Genomic DNA, 15,415 nt, shown 5'->3' on the forward strand with positions numbered 1-15,415 from the left:
TTTTTATCAATTTCTTCGACGAAACAATTACGTCACAATTGTCCATTATAGGGATGTCACGGTATGAACATTTCTTATCACTGTTATTGTGACCAAAATTATCACAGTTGTTCTTATTATTGCGGTAATTTTAAATATGCTCCAAATTTTCCAAAAGTATTTATACTGAAATTCTTTAACCAACATGTATTTTTTTTAAACACACAAACACATTCAAAATGTACAAACCCTGTTTCCATATGAGTTGGGAAATTGTGTTAGATGTAAATATAAACGGAATACAATGATTTGCAAATCCTTCTCAACCCCATATTTAATTGAATGTACTTTAAAGACAAGATATTTAATGTTTAACTTTATTTTTTTAGCAAATAATATTTAACTTAGAATTTCATGGCTGCAAAATGTGCCAAAGTAGTTGGGAAAGGGCATGTTCACCACTGTGTTACATCACCTTTTCTTTTAACAACACTCAATAAACGTTTGGGAACTAAGGAAACTAATTGTTGAAGCGTTGAAAGTGGAATTCTTTCCCATTCTTGTTTTATGTAGAGCTTCAGTCGTTCAACAGTCCAGGGTCTCCGCTGTCGTATTTTATGCTTTATAATGCGCCACACATTTTCGATGGAAGACAGGTCTGGACTGCAGGCGGGCCAGGAAAGTACCCGCACTCTTTTTTTTTTTTTTCAAAACCACACTGTTGTAACACGTGCTGAATGTCACTTGGCATTGTCTTGCTGAAATAAGCAGGGGTGTCCATGAAAAAGACGGCACTTAGATGGCAGCATATGTTGTTCCAAAACCTGTATGTACCTTTCAGCATTAATGGTGCCTTCACAGATGTGTAAGTTACCCATGCCTTGGGAAGTAATGCACCCCTATACCATCACAGATGCTGGCTTTTGAACTTTGCGTCGATAATAGTCTGGATGGTTCGCTTGCCCTTTGGTCCAGATGACACAATGTCGAATATTTCCAAAAATAATTTGAAATGTGGACGCGTCAGACCACAGAACACTTTTCCACTTTGCATCAGTCCATCTTAGATGATCTCGGGCCCAGAGAAGCCGGCAGCGTTTCTGGATGTTGTTGATAAATGGCTTTCGCTTTGCCTAGTAGAGCTTTTACTTGCACTTACAGATGTAGCGACAAATTATTTAGTGACAGTGGTTTTCTGAAGTGTTCCTGGGCCCATGTGGTGATATCCTTTAGAAATTGATGTCGGTTTTTGATACAGCGCCGTCTGAGGGATCGAAGGTCACGGTCATTCAATGTCGGTTTCCGGCCATGCCGCTTACGTGGAGTGATTTCTCTGGATTCTTTGAACCCTTTTGAGGATATTATTGTCTGTAGATGTTGAAATCCCTAAATTTCTTGCAATTGCACTTTGACAAACGTTCTTAAACTGTTTGACTATTTGCTCACGCAGTTGTGGACAAATGGGTGTACCTCGCCCCATCCTTTCTTGTGAAAGACTGAGCATTTTTGGGAAGCTGTTTTTATACCCAATCATCAATCAATCAATCAATCAATGTTTATTTCTATAACGCTAAATCACCAGTGTCTCTAAGGGCTGCACAAACCACAACAAGATCCTCGGTAGAGCCCACAATCATGGCACCCACCTGTTCCCAAATAGCCTGCACACCTGTGGGATGTTCCAAATAAGTGATGTAGGGCTGGGCGATATATCGATATATACGACATATTGCGGGTTTGTCTCAGTGCGATATAGAAAATGAAAATATCGTAATATTCGAGTATACGTTTTCACGCAGTTTCTTTTAGCTGCTGGCGTACACTTCAGGCTCTTCTCGCTCTTTCCTGTCTCTCCTTCTCACAGATAGCATACTGGGCTACGTTAGCTGCTAACGTAGCTGTACAACAGAAAGAAGGTGCGGATCTGGTAACAAATGAAGGAAGACTTCATTCCCAATAAAAACACCAAGGTTTCCATCGTTTGGCGGTGGTTCGGCTTCAAGTGGGAATATGTCGAACAGACAACCGTAATTTGTCAAGTGTGGGGGGAAAAAGCGTTGCTATAAAAAGTAGCATTACTGCTAATATGTAGCATCATTTGAAAAGTCACTCGCTAGAGAATGAAGAAAATGTCATAACGTCCGTAGTAACCTAACACATAGTGAAGGACGAATACTATTTGATTTCCTATTATGCAGCTTATTTTTATTTGACACTTAAAATGTCTCCGACAATCTTGCAGTTTATGTTTTGGAAATGACTTGAATGTTTGTGCCACTGTTTAATAACTTTAATAAATACACTTTTGGTCAAATGACTTAGTTGTGATTTCCCTCTCTGCATGAAAGTTTAAAAGTAGCATATATTAATGCAGTATGAAGAAGAAGGTTTTAATGTATACACATATAATCATCATACTGCTGTGATTTTATGCATCAAATGTTCATTCAAAGCCAAGGCAAAATATCGTAATATATATCGTATATCGTGATATGGCCTAAAAATATCGCGATATTTAAAAAAAGGCAATATCGCCCAGCCCTAGTTTGATGAGCATTCCTCAACAGTATCAGTATTTATTGCCACCTTTCCCAACTTCTTTGTCACGTGTTGTTAGCATCAAATTCTAAAGTTAATGATTATTATGCAAAAAAAAAAAAGTTTATCAGTCTGAACATTAAATATATAGTCTTTGTAGTGCATTCAATTGAATATGGGTTGAAAAGGATTTGCAAATCATTGTATTCTGTTTATATTTACATCTTAGACAATTTCCTAACTCATATGGAAACAGGGTTTGTATATATGTACATCAAATAGAAAGTTGAATGTGCATATGAAAACAACACAATCATTATAAACAAAGTAATATGGCAGAAAATAATTAATACTATAAATTAATAAAAATAAATGTGAAATATAGTGTTAATATATGAGGTCAAGTCTGATGGATGGATGGATGGATGGATGGATGGATAGATAGATAGATAGATAGTACTTTATTGATTCCTTCAGGAGAGTTCTCTGAGGAAAATTAAAAATATTATACAGGTATATCATAATTATGTATAGGACTGCACAATTATGGGCAAAATAATATTTAAGATGATTTAAATCACGATTATTAATAATGATTATTCACTCTGGTTAAACAGTGTTGGGATGTGAACGTGACGCCATCATGTAATTTGTAATATCTAATAATGCTCTAGATTCTGGATCTATATACTTGAAGACAAATATTTGTGTGTTTTTTCATTAATAGTGTCAGCTTATCATGATGCTTTTATCTCTAGTTTTACATTTTCATAGAGAGAAGTATTTGTTTAAGTTATGTACATTGACATGTACCACAGTCTGTACTTGTACATGCTGTATCAGGACAGTTCCATTGAAAGTTTAAGCAGAAACATGTCGTTTAGGAATTAGCTATACTCCTTAAAACAAACAAAATGCTATCACATGAATGGTTATTAAAGTAATTACTTTGTGGAGTGAAAACAAACTGGAAACACAAGTAATGTAAAAAAACATGGTGTTTAGTTTTTGATATCAATATGAAACACAAAGCAGTTTGGCTAATGAAGATAGTCAAATAAACAAGCTTTGTTCTTCAACAACAACAGTGTAATTCAGTGCCACAGTTTGGCCAACAAAAATAAAGAGTGATACATCCAACATTTAACACAATCTTTGTGCCGCCCTCACTGACAACTCAGCCTACGTTCAATTCAATTAATTGACAACACATTTTAGCTAGTAATGATGTTTTTGGAACACTAACAAAGTTAGCAGTTAAATTAAAGGACAAGTGCAAATACCATTAAAGACACTACAGACTTTATAAACAAGTTGTGGCAACGTTCACGACACATTGCCTGCTGCATGTTAACTCTAAGTCCCAGCAGCTGACGGCAGGATGCCAGCTTCACATTCAAAATCAAACTGCAACATCAAATATTGTTCTCTTCCAAAAAGCATTGCGCTCTTAATCGCAAACCGACACTCCACAGAAGTGATTGAAATGAAAGCAGCGATTGGCTTCGTTAGCTTGGAAGGAACATTTTCAATGCAAAGTCCATCAAGTCGCTGCCATTTTTCCCGAGCCGAACGGCCCTTTTGCGCATGCGCAGATGCTGCGGCTTACTTTAATATTCAGAAAGTAAGCAGTTCTCTAAAATGCATTAATAAATTAAGTTTTTCGGTAAATGAAAATTCAAACGGTGTTACTAACCGTCTAGAATTTTACCGCTGTCTATCATTATACCTTTTATTGTTACATCCCTAGTCCATTAACATGTAAAAAATTTAGGGTTGTCATGGCATGTTGTTGCTGTGGTTACTGGTAATTTTTTAGGGCATTACGGAAAATGACAAGGATGGTCGCGGCAAATGCTCTGGTTGCCGTGGTTATATTCGAGCCCTGCACCCACAATGAATTAGGGCTGGGCGATATATCAAGTATCCGGCAAAAGCATTGCTACAAAAAGTAGCAGCACTACTAATTTGTTGCATCATTTGAACAGTCACCCGCTAGAGAATGAAGAGTGCTTGAAACTCCGCATGTCAACATCTCCGGCCGGTGCCACACCCAACGTAATGCTGAAGCAACCAGCACTGACAAAATTGAGCCTGACGTCTTCCATTTCCAGATCAACACCGTATGAAAAAAATTTTCAACAACAGAAGGAGATAACGTCCGCAGTAACCTACCACATATCGAAGGACATACACTTATTTGATTTCCTGTTATGCAGCCAATTTTTATTTTACAGTTTTTGAAATATCTTGTGTGACATCATGCATAAAAGTGCACTTTATTTGTTTTAAAATATTGTAGCGGTGTTCTGTACAAAAAGTGCAGTTTAAATTAGTGTTGTTTTGATATGTCATCCTAGTGACATCGTGCAAAAAATGCTCAAATAGCTTGTTTTAAAATGTCTGACATTGTTGCACTTTCGGTTTTGAAATTACATGAATGTTTGTGCCACTGCTTGATAAATAGTTTGGGTGAATTTACTTACTTGTGATTTCCCTCTCTACATAAAAATTTTGAATTAGCATATATTAATGCAGTATGAACAAGTATGTTTTAATGTGGACACATAGAATCATCATACTGGTGTGATTATATGCATCAAGTGTTCATTCAAGGTTAAGGCAACGTATCAAGATATATATTGTGTATCGTGACATGGCCTGAAAATATTGAGATATTAAAAAAAGGCCATATCGCCCAGCCCTACCGTTAATACATAAAACAAAAACAGTTGATGCATGTGATCGATATCGGCTGATTTCACTAATGAATGTTTGTAATCGGCAGCATAAAACACTGACCAGAACATCTCCATTCCTAACACAAACGACAGAATATGTGTAAATGTTTTTCAAGTGTTTTTTTAATATTTTTTGTGAATGTGTACTACTGATTAATAATAACTTGGTGAGAATAGTACATTTTGACCCTGTCTTCTAAAAGAATCGGAATCGAGAATGGTTGGTAACTGTATTCGAAACGAGGAACTTGCACTGTAAACTTGCAAATGGAAATGATGCCCAACCTTATCATTAACCTTGAAGAGTGGACTAAATGTGGTTCCTCCTTCAGGCTGATTCTCTGTCCAGGGTTTACAAGTCCGGCCCCTTGGTCCTTTAACTTTCTGAAAATTTTGCCCCCGGTACAATTTAGTTGAATAACCCTGCTCTATAGAAAATAAAAAACATGAATTTGGGGTTTACAATGAGAGTGTAAACACTGATGGTCATGTGACAAAGGCAGTGTTTCTCACTAATTGGTGGTGGTGGGGGGCATGGTAGGGAAGTGTCAAAATGGCATATCATTTGCATAATTGGCTGTAATGCTGATTTTTTTTAAATGGCTAAAAAATATATATTTTAAAAGACAATTATATCGTTAGTTTCAACATATTTTTCTTGTTGCATTATATAGTTCTGCTATTGTTTTCAAATGTTGCTGCTTATTTTATTAGTACAATGTAAAACAGGTTTCACTTTGTACACCCCTGATTTATTTACATAATTATTCTACTCGCCCTTAATGTTGGAATTTAGTTTAGCAGATAGGTAAACAGTCCTTCACAATGAAGATGAGAAAAAGTCCTAATTGAGGTTGTTTATTGATAGGCTCCACCAAAGTTCAGTTACTGTTGAACTAAGCCCACAAAGAAAAGTATTTTATACTCATAAAGTGCAAATTTTTATAAGAATCATGTCAGAAGTCAGTTTATACCAAAATGGTTACATGGATGATACAGCAGAGGATTGGGACAATGTCATGTGGTCAGATGAAACCAAAATAGAACTTTTTGGTACAAACTCAACTTGTCGTGTTTGGAGGAAGAAGAATACTGAGTTGCATCCCAAGTACACCATAACTACTGTGAAGCATGGGGGTGGAAACATCATACTTTGGTGCTGTTTTTCTGCTAAGGGGACAGGACGATTCATTTGTGTTAAGGAAAGAACGAATGGGGCCATGTATCGTTAGATTTTGAGCCAAAACCTCCTTCCATCAGTCACAGCTTTGAATGGTTGACCAAATACTTATTTTCCACCATAATTTAAAAATAAATTATTTAAAATTCCTACAATGTGAATTCCTGGATTTTTTTTTCACATTCCGTCTCTCACAGTTGAAATGTACCTATGATGAAAATTACAGACCTCAGTCATCATTTTAAGTGGGAGAACTTGCACAATCGGTGGCTGACTAAATACTATTTTGGCCCACAGTAAGTCAAATATGCACTAACACGATCCAGTTTAAAAAACTGTTCCAACTCAAAGAGTTTACAAAGGCGAAAAATCTTGATAGAAACTTAAACCTTTCTGAATCTAATTAATCTTACTCAATTATATATTGGATAACTGTTGTACATATTACTCATACATTGATTTAAATTGTGCTAAAATTTGAGAATATGAAGTGAAAAACATGTTAATAATTGCTATGGAGAGGTAGAATTAAATAGGCTCTGCTTCTTTTTAGTAACTTTTTTTCAGACATATAATGAGAAAATTTAAAAATGGGATTTATCATATTGTAACTGTAAGCATGTTTGAAAAATGTAACAACAATCTTTTTTTTCTTTCTTTGGGTTCTATAGGTGTTGTAAGATGAAGTGGTTTGAGGCATAGGAAGTGCTGTGAGCATATTCACTCTCAGCTTGGTCAGGACAGACCTGCCACTATGAAGAGTGAAGTGCCGTCCGAGGCGCACGGTAGACAGGAGCATCTGAAGGAGCCACTGGTGAACCCGGAGTCCATGGAGGCAGCCAAGAGCTTTTCTAGCAACATGGACGTAATCGGAATGGCAGACAGCGAGTTTGCCACGCTGTGCTCCGAATCCAGGCATCGGAGCTTGAGAGACACGGGGGCTCACAAGGACTTGGAGAGCGGACGCAGAAAAAGAAAGGTCGGACAGGCTGGACCATCTGACTGTTCGCTTAAAGTGGGCCATCTGAGCGAGACTTCCATGGCCCCTCAGCGTCCCAGGGAAGAACCTTTGCAGGATTCTAGTGAGGATGAACGCAATCACGAGTCATCTTTTAGTGACTGTGCATCATCCCCATCCTCCAGCTTACGATTTGGGGATTCTGAGACACTAACCTCTGAGGATGATGCGGAAGCTGGACCCACTGGGGCAGGGCAAAAAACGCCTCTCCTGACAGCAGGAGCCACCGGTGTTAGTCTTCGCTCTGTTGTGGGTCGAACGAGGCGGACTCGCTCGCATAAGTGGGTGCGGTCAGAGGCAGAGCCGGTGTTGCTGAAACGCCCGTGTTTGAGCAGTCGGCGGCCTCTTCATAGGAAGCGATTTGTGAAATCAGTTCCCGGGGCAGGGCATCGTACGCAGAAGCAAAAGGAGAGACTACTACTGCAGAGGAAGAAACGAGAAGTAATTGCACGTCGAAAATATGCTTTGCTCAATAGCACAAGTAGTTCTAGTGAGGAGCTGAACAGCGGGTCGTCCTCTCCTTCCTCGACTGAAGCCGAGGATGAGCTGTATGTGGATGTCAGCAGCACCAGCAGCCAACCCAACAGTGCTGCTGTAGCCACAGGTAATAATTACTGCCCTTGATTCTATACTTCTCTATTATCTCTCTTTGTCTCCATGTATTTATAATAGCAAACCAGCGGTTTATTATTATAACATTGATACCTTAAGCTAGTGAGCTGGTATACATATTTATCTGTGGCCTTCAGTGTGTTGAAATTTAGGTACTGCAGGGGCTCATGCATCTTCCATTGTTTTGAAATGTGTGGGGTTTTTTGGGAGTGGGTCAGCTTTACACAAAATATGATCGCTTCATCAAAGATGATAATAAGAATTAAGTGATCGTCTAGAACTATTCTGAGAAGAATTGTTTGCCTCCAGTTTTAAATAATATGCAAATTCAGTGTCACAGTCAAGTCCAAATGGCAAGAATTCAGTTAAATGTAAATATTAGTGTATTCCAATAGGAAGACCTTCAATGTATTTTTATTATCAATATATTGCTTATAATTTTCCTTTCATTTCCACCAAGTAGTACAGGTCACATTGGTTTGCAATTGTATGGTTTGTTTCTGTAATCCTGATCCAATGGTTTGGTGATAGCTACATCAATTATGTAAATAACATTTCGTCAAAGAAGTGATCAACAATCACTGTACAGAAGTTATATTTTCTGACCCTCTACAATTGAAATGTCCAAAATATGTGCACTATGGAACTGAAGCGTACTCTTCGATGAACACATGTCGATTAGCTAATCTGTTAGGTAAAGACTCACCCGCGAAATCTATTGTACAATTTCAGAGTTTGTGCATTGAATCTATTTGTTTTGTCACATGCGGAGATCAATCAATCAATCAATGTTTACTTATATAGCCCTAAATCACTAGTGTCTCAAAGGGCTGCACAAACCACCACGACATCCTCGGTAGGAAAACTCACACCCAGTGGGACATTGGTGACAATAATGACCCAGTGGGACGTCGGTGACAATGATGACTATGAGAACCTTAGAGAGGAGGAAAGCAATGGATGTCGAGCGGATCTAACATGATACTGAAAGTTCAATCCACAATGGATACAACACAGTCGCGAGAGTCCAGTCCAAAGAGGATCCAAGACACAGCAGCGAGAGTCCCGTTCACAGCGGAGCCAGCAGGAAACCATCCCAAGCGTAGGCGGACCAGCAGCGCAGAGATGTCCCCAGCCGATACACAGGCGAGCAGTACATGGCCACCGGATCGGACCGGACCCCCTCCACACGGGAGAGTGGGACATAGAAGAAAAAGAAAAGAAACGGCAGATCAACTGGTCTAAAAAGGGAGTCTATTTAAAGGCTAAAGTATACAAATGAGTTTTAAGGTGAGACTTAAATGCTTCTACTGAGGTGGCATCGCGAACTGTTACCGGGAGGGCATTCCAGAGTACTGGAGCCCGAGCGGAAAATGCTCTATAGCCCGCAGACTTTTTTTGGGCTTTGGGAATCACTAATAAGCCGGAGTCCTTTGAACGCAGATTTCTTGCCGGGACATATGGTACAATACAATCGGCAAGATAAGATGGAGCTAGACCGTGTAGTATTTTATACGTAAGTAGTAAAACCTTAAAGTCACATCTTAAGTGCACAGGAAGCCAGTGCAGGTGAGCCAGTACAGGCGTAATGTGATCAAACTTTCTTGTTCTTGTCAAAAGTCTAGCAGCCGCATTTTGTACCAACTGTAATCTTTTAATGCTAGACATGGGGAGACCCGAAAATAATACGTTACAGTAGTCGAGGCGAGACGTAACAAACGCATGGATAATGATCTCAGCGTCTTTAGTGGACAGAATGGAGCGAATTTTAGCGATATTACGGAGATGAAAGAAGGCCGTTTTAGTAACGCTTTTAATGTGTGCCTCAAAGGAGAGAGTTGGGTCGAAGATAACACCCAGATTCTTTACCGTGTCGCCTTGTTTAATTGTTTGGTTGTCAAATGTTAGAGTTGTATTATTAAATAGAGTTCGGTGTCTAGCAGGACCGATAATCAGCATTTCCGTTTTTTTGGCGTTGAGTTGCAAAAAGTTAGCGGACATCCATTGTTTAATTTCATTAAGACATGCCTCCAGCTGACTACAATCCGGCGTGTTGGTCAGCTTTAGGGGCATGTAGAGTTGGGTGTCATCAGCATAACAGTGAAAGCTAACACCGTATTTGCGTATGATGTCACCTAGCGGCAGCATGTAGATGCTGAAGAGTGCAGGGCCAAGGACCGAACCCTGGGGAACTCCACACGTTACCTTAACGTAGTCCGAGGTCACATTGTTATGGGAGACACACTGCATCCTATCAGTAAGATAAGAGTTAAACCAAGACAGGGCTAAGTCTGACATACCAATTCGTGTTTTGATACGTTCTAATAAAATGTTATGATCGACGGTATCGAAAGCAGCGCTAAGATCGAGGAGCAGCAACATAGATGACGCATCAGAATCCATCGTTAGCAATAGATCATTAGTCATTTTTGCGAGGGCTGTCTCCGTGGAGTGATTTGCCCTGAAACCGGATTGAAAGGTTTCACATAGATTGTTAGACGCTAAGTGTTCATTTAACTGCTCCGCAACAATTTTTTCGAGGATTTTTGAAATAAAGGGAAGGTGAGACACCGGTCGGTAATTTACCATGAGGTCAGGATCGAGGTTAGGTCTTTTAAGAAGGGGATGAATAACCGCTTTTTTGAATGCTAGGGGAACAGTGCCCGAGGAGAGTGATAAGTTTATAATATTTAGCACTGATGGACCTAATAATACAAAGAGCTCCTTGATCAGTTTCCCAGGAAGAGGGTCAAGTAAACATGTTGTCTGTTTTATTCCATTTACACGTTGTAACAATTCCTCTAATGTTATTTCCTCAAAACGAGAGAAAGTATTTTGGAGGGTAGTATCCGCCGTATATACAATCGTGTCAGTGTTAATAGAACCCCGTTGTAGCTGGGACGCATTGTCTTTAATCTCCTTTCTAATGACTTCAATTTTCTTACTAAAGAATTGCATAAAGTCATCAGCTGAGTGGGTTGAGCTACTGGAAGGGGTCCCTTGTTGGGTTAGCGATGCTACCGTACTAAACAAAAATTTAGGATCGTTTTTATTACGGTGGATGAGATTTGAGTAATATTTAGCTTTAGCTAAGGTAAGCATGCGTTTATAAGTTATTAAACCATCACTCCATGCTTGATGGTGCACCTCAAGTTTAGTCGTGCGCCATTTGCGTTCCAGCTTTCTACATAATAATTTCTGAGCTCTAGTTTCTTCTGTACACCACGGGGTGCGCTTTTTTGGAGCCTTTTTTAACTTTAGCGGTGCTATGTTATCAATGGTTTCGCGCAGGGCGTCGTTAAAGTTGTTAGTGAGGTTATCAATAGAGCCCACATACTTTGGGAATGGTGCCATTACCGAGGGCAGTAGGTCAGCAAGAGTTGTCGTTGTGGCTGTATTAATGTTGCGGCTGCTATAGCAGTTATTATTATTATTAGTTTGACGAACATGCGTCTGAACCTCGAATTTTATAAGGTAATGATCAGACAATACTTTAGTATACGGGAGTATCGTAACTTTGGAAACGGTGATGCCCCTGACAAGCACTAGGTCTATCGTATTACCGTTGCGATGCGTGGGTTCATTTATTATTTGTGTGAGACCACAGCTATCAATTACAGTCTGGAGCGCTACGCACGGTGGGTCCGATGGGGTATTCATATGGATATTAAAGTCCCCCATTATGATTACATTATCGGCGTGTGTCACTAGATCAGCAACGAACTCTGAGAATTCATTAATAAAGTCCGAATAGGGCCCTGGGGGGCGGTAGATAACAGCCAGGTGTAGAGGCAGCGGTGTGACAGACCTCATAGTAAGCACCTCAAACGATTTATATTTATTATTTATGTTAGGACTAAGGTTAAAGTTTTCGTTGTATATTAGTGCAACCCCCCCACCCCTTTTGAGCGGACGGGCAATATGCGCATGTGTAAAGTTAGGAGGACATGCCTCATTTAGCGCAAAAAAGTCGTTTGGTTTAAGCCAGGTTTCGCTGAGACCGATGACGTTAAGATTGTTGTCTCTGATAATATCATTAACTAACAACGTTTTAGGAGACAATGATCTTATGTTTAAAAAACCTATATTATAGGTAGTGGGCTGTTTTAGGGAGTTTTTGATCAAATTATCCGTAGTAGCAATATTAATAGTGTTGTGTTTATTATGCCCAGTGCATTTAGTATAGTTACGACCATATCTAGGAATTGATACGACAGGAATTTTCCGATTGTTTGATTGTTGCTTTGATAAACTGCACGCATCATGGTTAGCCACCTCAGTAACGGGGATTTTCCGATTGTTTGTTTGTTGCTTTGATAAACTGCACGCATCATAGTTAGCCACCTCAGTAAAACACATGTCCAACTCTGAAACACTCAAAGCAGAAAAAACTTGTTCTAATTTAACAGACTCCTTACCCAGACCAGTAGTCTCGCATTTTCCATCTAAATCCGTCTTCGGGATGGAGGAAAGTGGTGTTCTGTGGGGATTAGCCTTCTGCTTTGTTTTTAGCCCCGCTCGGCATCCGCGTTTCCGATCACACCGCTGGCGTCTGCTCCGTAGACGGCCCCCGCTGCTACTGGACTCCCCTGCTTCACAGGCCGCTGGATGTAGCCGCCGACGTATTCCCATGCTAGTTAGCATGTTTAGCACGCCCGCGTCTATCAGTCCAAAACGGCCCGATGTGTCCACATCCAGAAGTGTCTGGCGGTCGTACGTGATCACGGAGTGACCACGATGTGAGCCAGCCATAAAGTTTGTGGAATTGTCCGGTATTTCTGCCAAATGTTCCATCTTTAGCAGGATCTCCTCGAGAGCGCAGCCCGTCCGGGCGCCGCCATCTTGGAACATCTTGGAGATAAAGCACTACAACCCTCTCTTTATACAATACACTTCAAAATACAATAAAAAATTAAATATTGAATTTGTGATTATTCTAAAGGCTTCACGGTGGCAGAGGGGTTAGTGCGTCTGCCTCACAATATGAAGGTCCTGCAGTCCTGGGTTCAAATCCAGGCTCGGGATCTTTCTGTGTGGAGTTTGCATGTTCTCCCCGTGAATGCGTGGGTTCCCTCCGGGTACTTCGGCTTCCTCCCACTTCCAAAGACATGCACCTGGGGATAGGTTGATTGGCAACACTAAATTGGCCCTAGTGTGTGAATGTGAGTGTGAATGTTGTCTGAATATCTGTGTTGGCCCTGCGATGAGGTGGCGACTTGTCCAGGGTGTACCCCGCCTTCCGCCCGATTGGAGCTGAGATAGGCGCCAGCGCCCCCCGCGACCCCAAAAAAGGGAATAAGCGGTAGAAAATGGTTGGATGGATTATTCTAAATTGTCAATCAAAAGATTACAATGAAATGGGATTGGCTGGTGTGGGTCTGTGAAGTTGATAATGTTCTACAGATGAGCTGTGATGGAAATTATAGTTATTTGTAACAATTTAACATATTTATGTAATGCTTAGATAGGTTCCATTTTCTCTTCTTTGGGAAATGTCCCAACAAGAAGGCAAGTTAACCATTATTGTTGGTAATAGGGCTTTGTCACACAAATTATGTAAAAACTAATTGGTCACGTTACTAAGAGCCTTTTCTATCTAAAAACCAACACATTTAATGTAATCATTAATCTGCATTTTTAATTCATAATTTGACCCATACTGAATAATGCATATTCTTATTTTTTAGTTTTTTGTTGTTGTTGTTGTTGTTGTTGTTGTTGTTTTTACTGAAACCTGTGTTCTTTTTGTAACCACATGAAAGTCTCACCTTAATTCCCAGTTAGTTGCAGTGTGTGCTAAGCAGCAACGCTTGGGGGATTGACATCTCTTTTGGGAATGATGAACATCACTTGCATGGCAAGTTGCTTGCGATTGTGCACAAAAACACCACTGCTGTACAAACCAGTTACCCTTACACACAGTCAGATTTAAAATGAATATATTTTAATGTAAATCAATTGGGGTACGTTTCAGTTCTTTCTTGGTCATGTATGGATGACTTGACATAGGCTGACTTGCAACCAAAATGTTGGGTTAAAGATAAATATTGCGTAAACCGTTGTAACAAATAAGGCTGTCTTTGACTAAGGCTTTTTATAGTCATTAGATTTTGCCCGACAATTCGACTGCGTGATTAATAGTCGAATATGACTCACCAAATTGAATCATGTAGTCCTCAACTGTTTGAAGACAGCTCTGGTAACTTTCACAATTATTGTTTATATATATTTATGGTTTTAAACACAAAAAAGCTAATATGATTGCAATCCAGCTGGTCATATTCTTTTAATAAAAGTAGACCTCAGTGCAAATTGGTATGTATGAAATAATGGTAATCTGTTACCGCGATTGCGTTGTCAAGGTATAAACATTACGCAAGGTCATAAATGTTTTTAAAATTACTGTGTCAAATTGTTTGAGGCAAACTCAACTGAACTCATTTGTCTAAGTATGTCATGTTGATGGTCACGTGACCAGGTGCTCTGGATGAAGACGTGGTCGTGATTGAGGCTACTCCAGCTCCAGCACCTGCTGTCCCCGCCAGTGAGGAGATCAACGTCACCTCGACAGACAGCGAGGTGGAGATAGTCACAGTCGGAGATGGTTACAGGTAGGCAACCTTTTAGTTGCTACTCAAAAATGGGCCTGCGTACCCTCTCAGAATTCGTATTTGCTCATAGGTCTTCATCCACACTATTTTAAAGAGAAATCAGTTGTCAAATAATTGGTCAAATCAAAAATAGAAAGGCTAAAACATAAACCTACATTTTTCCATTGAGTACCTCTTTTCTATGAGTACATGTTGTTCAGTGTTCTGGCTGTTATTTTGTTGATGCTGTTCCCTAACAAAGCAGTGCATTAGGGGAGCATTCCACTGTTTCAGCAGAGCACAGTGGGATGCTTTCGAGAGCTGTCCTGCCCAGAGCGCAGCGCGATACAACAAATAGAATAGCTGATACAGATCAATAAAAAAAAAAACACTTGATCAGTCCCTGTTCACATGCTACAGTTGAGCTCAAGACATGCATGCCCAAGTTGATTTTGATATGAATTTGAATGTCGTGTTTTAAAATACAAATTGTATGTTTTAGTACAGGATTTATTGGCCACTTCTGTTTGTTAAAGACCTAGAATACAGTATTTTGTATGCGTGTTCAACTGTATACCAGGCCTACCAGAGCTTTATCTCTAAAAAAATACAATAATTATATAAAATATACTTTATATATTTATCTATATCGTGGGATCTCTAAGGCAGAACATAATCATTTTGAGTATCTTATATACCAAATTCAGATGTTAAAATAACCACAACGTCCAATGCTGTGGTTATCATCACACTTTTC

At 39.6% G+C, this 15,415-nt stretch overlaps 1 protein-coding gene across 6 annotated transcripts in view; it reads left to right on the forward strand.

Moving 5' to 3' along the window:
* The window catches only part of rnf111 (ring finger protein 111), a 71,444-nt gene that overhangs the window by 19,060 nt on the left and 36,969 nt on the right, over positions 1 to 15,415 (forward strand). For all 6 annotated transcript variants that reach the window (XM_061882029.1, XM_061882050.1, XM_061882040.1 and 3 more), the window contains exons 2-3: positions 7,110 to 8,060; positions 14,547 to 14,679. In XM_061882029.1, coding sequence (XP_061738013.1) covers positions 7,193 to 8,060; positions 14,547 to 14,679 — 1,001 coding nt within the window. In that variant the 5' untranslated portion in view covers positions 7,110 to 7,192. The remainder of the gene's footprint in view (positions 1 to 7,109; positions 8,061 to 14,546; positions 14,680 to 15,415) is intronic.

This window comes from Nerophis ophidion, linkage group LG02 (assembly GCF_033978795.1).
Source record: "Nerophis ophidion isolate RoL-2023_Sa linkage group LG02, RoL_Noph_v1.0, whole genome shotgun sequence".
Lineage (NCBI taxonomy): Eukaryota > Metazoa > Chordata > Actinopteri > Syngnathiformes > Syngnathidae > Nerophis > Nerophis ophidion.